At 34.6% G+C, this 4,412-nt stretch overlaps 1 protein-coding gene across 1 annotated transcript in view; it reads left to right on the top strand.

Moving 5' to 3' along the window:
- The first annotated feature begins 4,025 nt into the window (after window positions 1–4,025).
- LOC107721809 (NF-kappa-B inhibitor alpha-like) overlaps window positions 4,026–4,412 on the top strand; it is a 3,270-nt gene continuing 2,883 nt past the window's right edge. The window contains exon 1 of the mRNA XM_016529977.1: window positions 4,026–4,367. Coding sequence (XP_016385463.1) covers window positions 4,129–4,367 — 239 coding nt within the window. The 5' untranslated portion in view covers window positions 4,026–4,128. The remainder of the gene's footprint in view (window positions 4,368–4,412) is intronic.

Below are 4,412 nucleotides of genomic sequence, written 5' to 3'. Positions count from 1 at the left end.
ATTTCATTTATGAAAATATGTGTGATGGTATAAGAAAAAAGCGTTTACTGAAAACAAATATTAAAATATTTGAATCTTTGGACAATTAGATGTCTTGTTGAAGGCATGGCAATGTGGAGGGTGGACAAATGAGATTTGACATTCATAACTTAATCGATTGAGCATTTTATGTATAATATATACAGGTGCATCTCAATAAATTAGAATGTCGTGGAAAAGTTCATTTATTTCAGTAATTCAACTCAAATTGTGAAACTCGTGTATTAAATAAATTCAATGCACACAGACTGAAGTAGTTTAAGTCTTTGGTTCTTTTAATTGTGATGATTTTGGCTCACATTTAACAAAAACCCACCAATACACTATCTCAACAAATTAGAATATGGTGAAATCCCATTCAGCTAATCAACCCAAAAACACCTATTTTTTTTATTGGTCTTATGGAGTATTCTAATTTGTTGAGATAGTGAGTTGGTGGGTTTTTGTTAAATGTGAGCCAAAATCATCACAATTAAAAGAACCAAAGACTTAAACTACTTCAGTCTGTACGCACTGAATTTATTTAATGCACGAGTTTCACAATTTGAGTTGAATTACTGAAATAAATTAACTTTTCCACGACATTCTAATTTATTGAGATGCACCTGTATATCAATTCTACAGATCTTCTCATAGAGACCCTGTGAATGGAAAGTCTTTGTGACCTTTGATGCACACTACATCACTTACAGCATTTACTGTATAATCTTTTCCTTCATTACAACAATTTACAAATATGAAGACCTTTATATTGTAGTATGCAAATCATGAGATCTGCTCTTGCTGACTCATATGTAGACGTATATGGCAAGTGTGGAAAAGGCCACTGGGTTTTGTTGTGTCATGCACAGAGAATACTCAAAAAACAGCGTGCAGATCAGATCAACGTCACCGATGTGAATTTAGTCCATTTTGCATCATCACACCGTGTTTACAGGAAACTACTGTCCATTTTGAAAATATAACAAATTGTCTTGAGCTGCTAAATGCTAAAGATAAATTTCATATAAAAAGATGATGATATGTACAATGTGATAGGCTAAGAAAAAGAATATACAGTGGGTCTGAACGTCCACACTAAAAAACCTGAAAATAAACAGGACGTTTTAGGATTTTTAAATATTTAGGATTTTAAAATATTTTCTTATATTTTTTATATTAAATAAAAATATAAGAAAAGTTGATGAAAATATTAAATGAAAAAAGAATGAAACTGACATACATTTTTCAATGCTATACTTTTCATTCAATGTGCATAATAATAATAATAATAATAATAATATTTCCAAACAAACAAAACCTCTCCCTTCCCCATGTAGTTGACGTACAAAAATAATACAAAAATAATGAAATTGATGTACACTTTCCAATTCAACTTTTTACTCATTGTGAATAATAATAATAATTTATTTATTTATTTTCTTTTTCAAACAAACAAAACCTCCTTTCCCATGAATTTGATGTAAAATTGAATAAAAGACTGGTTTTTTTTACATTTCCAGTTAAACTTTTCATTCAGTGTGCATAATAATAATAATTACTATTATTATTATTATTACAAAAACAAAACCTCTCCATTCCCTAGCTGGCATACAAATTGAATAAAAAATAATGAAATTGTTTTTTTTTAATCAATTTTATTCTTTTTTAAACATTATTCATTTATTCATTTCAAACAACAAATCCCCTTCCTTTCATATATAATGATAATTATAAATCTATTAAAATAATGCCAAAGTCAAGCCCTTCTACAACTTAACATGCTATAGATTCCATACAAATTTCAACATGTGACATATTTCATTACTAATGGTAACAATATAGTATATAACACACAGCTGTTCAAACTGGTTGGTTGTTAGGAGGAGACTTCAAGCGTGGGTGGATCTCGCACATCAGGTTCTGGAACAAGTGGTTTTTAAGGGTTTTCCTGGAATGCGCATTCACAGGATTCTCTCGCTTTGTTTATTCGTGGACTTGTGCAATTTGCAGAGTCTCAGAGACACCTCGAATACCAGCATGAACAGAAGCTGGATTATGACTCAGTGTTCAGGCTAAGAACAGGTCTACCCCAATTTAACACAGCCCACGCGCTGATCTTTAAAGTGTTGTCAGACTAAGAATAGTGGGTCAAACCGTCATCCCACACCTGGACCTCCCAAAACTCCCTCCATTCAGAACGGAACTAAATCCTCTGCATATGCATGAAAACATAGACTGAGGCTGAAAAATAATTGCACACATACCGTACATTCAGTTTAGCAACACCAATATGGACTGTAGCCAAATGTTCCTATTGGAACAGTATGTGCATTCAAGTTCAAACCTGTATGTGTAACGTTTCAGGGAATGTTCTTCTAGTACATTCACTGAACTCCAACTTAGTTAAACAATGGTTGGAATTCATAAGCATTATTTCAATGATACTTTTCAATTGCTTCATAACAAAGCAAGCAGAGCGCCACAGACACCCATCTTGACGTATGTCACGGTATCACCATAGTGACCTAAGCGCTGTTGGTAGAAACGGTTGCTATGTTATGGCTCCTCCTTTATGCAAATAGAGCTACAGTTGTTTCTAGTGCAAATGTCAGGTGAAGAAAGGTACAGTAGACAGTATCACACTAGATCTTTATTTACTTGGAGTTTCCGGTTTTTTTCTTTTTACTTGGACTGTCCATCTGTCTTGCTCTGTTTGAAGAGGTGGATACGAAACCAGACCGATACTGCAGTTCATGCCTTTGTTCTCTGCCGAAAAGAATGCAAATGCATATTTTCTGTCATGCAAATAAGTGTAAATTAGTTGCACTGTAACATGATTTTTCAAAGTTGCATATAAAACAAAGACTATTTGAACATGTTTAACAATAAACTACTTTCTACTTCAAAAGTGCTATTGAAGTTTCTTTATAATTATTTGTGAAATTTACTAGCAATTTCGGAGGTAAAATTGTTAAAATTCCAGTCTTCAGTGTTTGATTGGTTTCATTTGTTTTAAGTGCTATCATGGAAAATACTAAAAAGATGGTGAAGTATGATGGAAAATACTAAAAAGATGGTGAAGTATGATGGTTATTGCCACTAGAAAATATGAAGGGGGAGCCCCAGAAAAAAAGTGCAGGGGAATATGGTGGACCCCACAAATCAGGGGCCTTCCATGTGGGATGTTTCACTTCAGTCACTTTAAACGGACTCAGCCCTCTTCACATTCATATATTAATTCTGAAAAAGGTTCAGAATTTTGTAGAACAATTTTTGCACTGTAAAAAAAAAACCTTTGCATTGTAAGGAATTAAAGACTGGCCCCAAAAGTATTTGAGCATTTGCGTCATCACTTATAATGTCTGAATGTAATCAAGTGGCATCTGCAAGCAAACGAATTATGTTTTAAATTAATTAATTATTATTGTTATTATTATTTTTTTATTTACCCAACGTTTTTGTAATTACATGCAACCATTGATCTGTATGAAGTCCAGCAGTGTTTCTCAGATACAGAATATGTGTCAAGGTGATTTTTAGTAGATGTCTGAACTCAGTTCCCCTGTAAGTTCCCACATGTGTCCTATAGCAGGATAACCAAATTAACCACATCTTCAACTAACATTTACCAATCTGAAAGATTCCATATATAGGCTATATTGTTACATAATGCAAAGACATTCACTTTTTGGGGTCACTGTACCTCAGTATGAAAACGAACAAACAAACAAAAAATAATGTTGATATCAAGAGCTATTTCTAGCTGCATATATATTTCCAGCATTATTAATAGTCCCTCCTCTCATGACTTTCATTCATGAGCTCTTGTCATTCATTTTCCCGTGAGTTTGGCGTACTGCGTATCACCAGGTAGATTCTAATGTGTAATAGGAAAATTCAGATTTTCATTCTTACTTCGCGGAGTCATCTTGAGGGAAATTCTCTAAATAAAAGCCCGCTACGAGTTCCCCTTTTTCAGTGTAGTCAAGATAGTTGCAAATGGAAATCCCCCGATGTGCAGCATGGAACCGGAGGCGCACATAAAAAGGGCGTTGCGCCGCCCTCTCCGCACACTTCACCGCTGACTGCGATACAGCGAGCGTCGCGATGGATGTACACAGAGCCGCCATGATGAACGATGTGGATTGTGATGTGGATGAAATGGATACGAAAAACAGGAAAATGCAACACTGCGAGGATCGCGTCGACAGCGGCGTGGATTCTCTAAAGGAAGACGAGTATAGGAAAATTGTGGAGGAAATGGAGACTTTGTCTTTGCCTGGCCCGAGCGTCAATAAGGGGATGTGTGAACCTTGGACAGAAGATGTCACGGAGGACGGAGACACGTAAGTGTAACATGTTTTTTTTTTTTTTTTAAAGAAAAAATAATG

Source organism: Sinocyclocheilus rhinocerous, unplaced genomic scaffold (genome assembly GCF_001515625.1).
Source record: "Sinocyclocheilus rhinocerous isolate Xijiao unplaced genomic scaffold, SAMN03320098_v1.1 scaffold4561, whole genome shotgun sequence".
NCBI classification, from domain to species: domain Eukaryota; kingdom Metazoa; phylum Chordata; class Actinopteri; order Cypriniformes; family Cyprinidae; genus Sinocyclocheilus; species Sinocyclocheilus rhinocerous.
The sequence above is the reverse complement of the archived record's forward strand: the minus strand, read 5'-3'. Positions and strand labels throughout refer to the sequence as shown.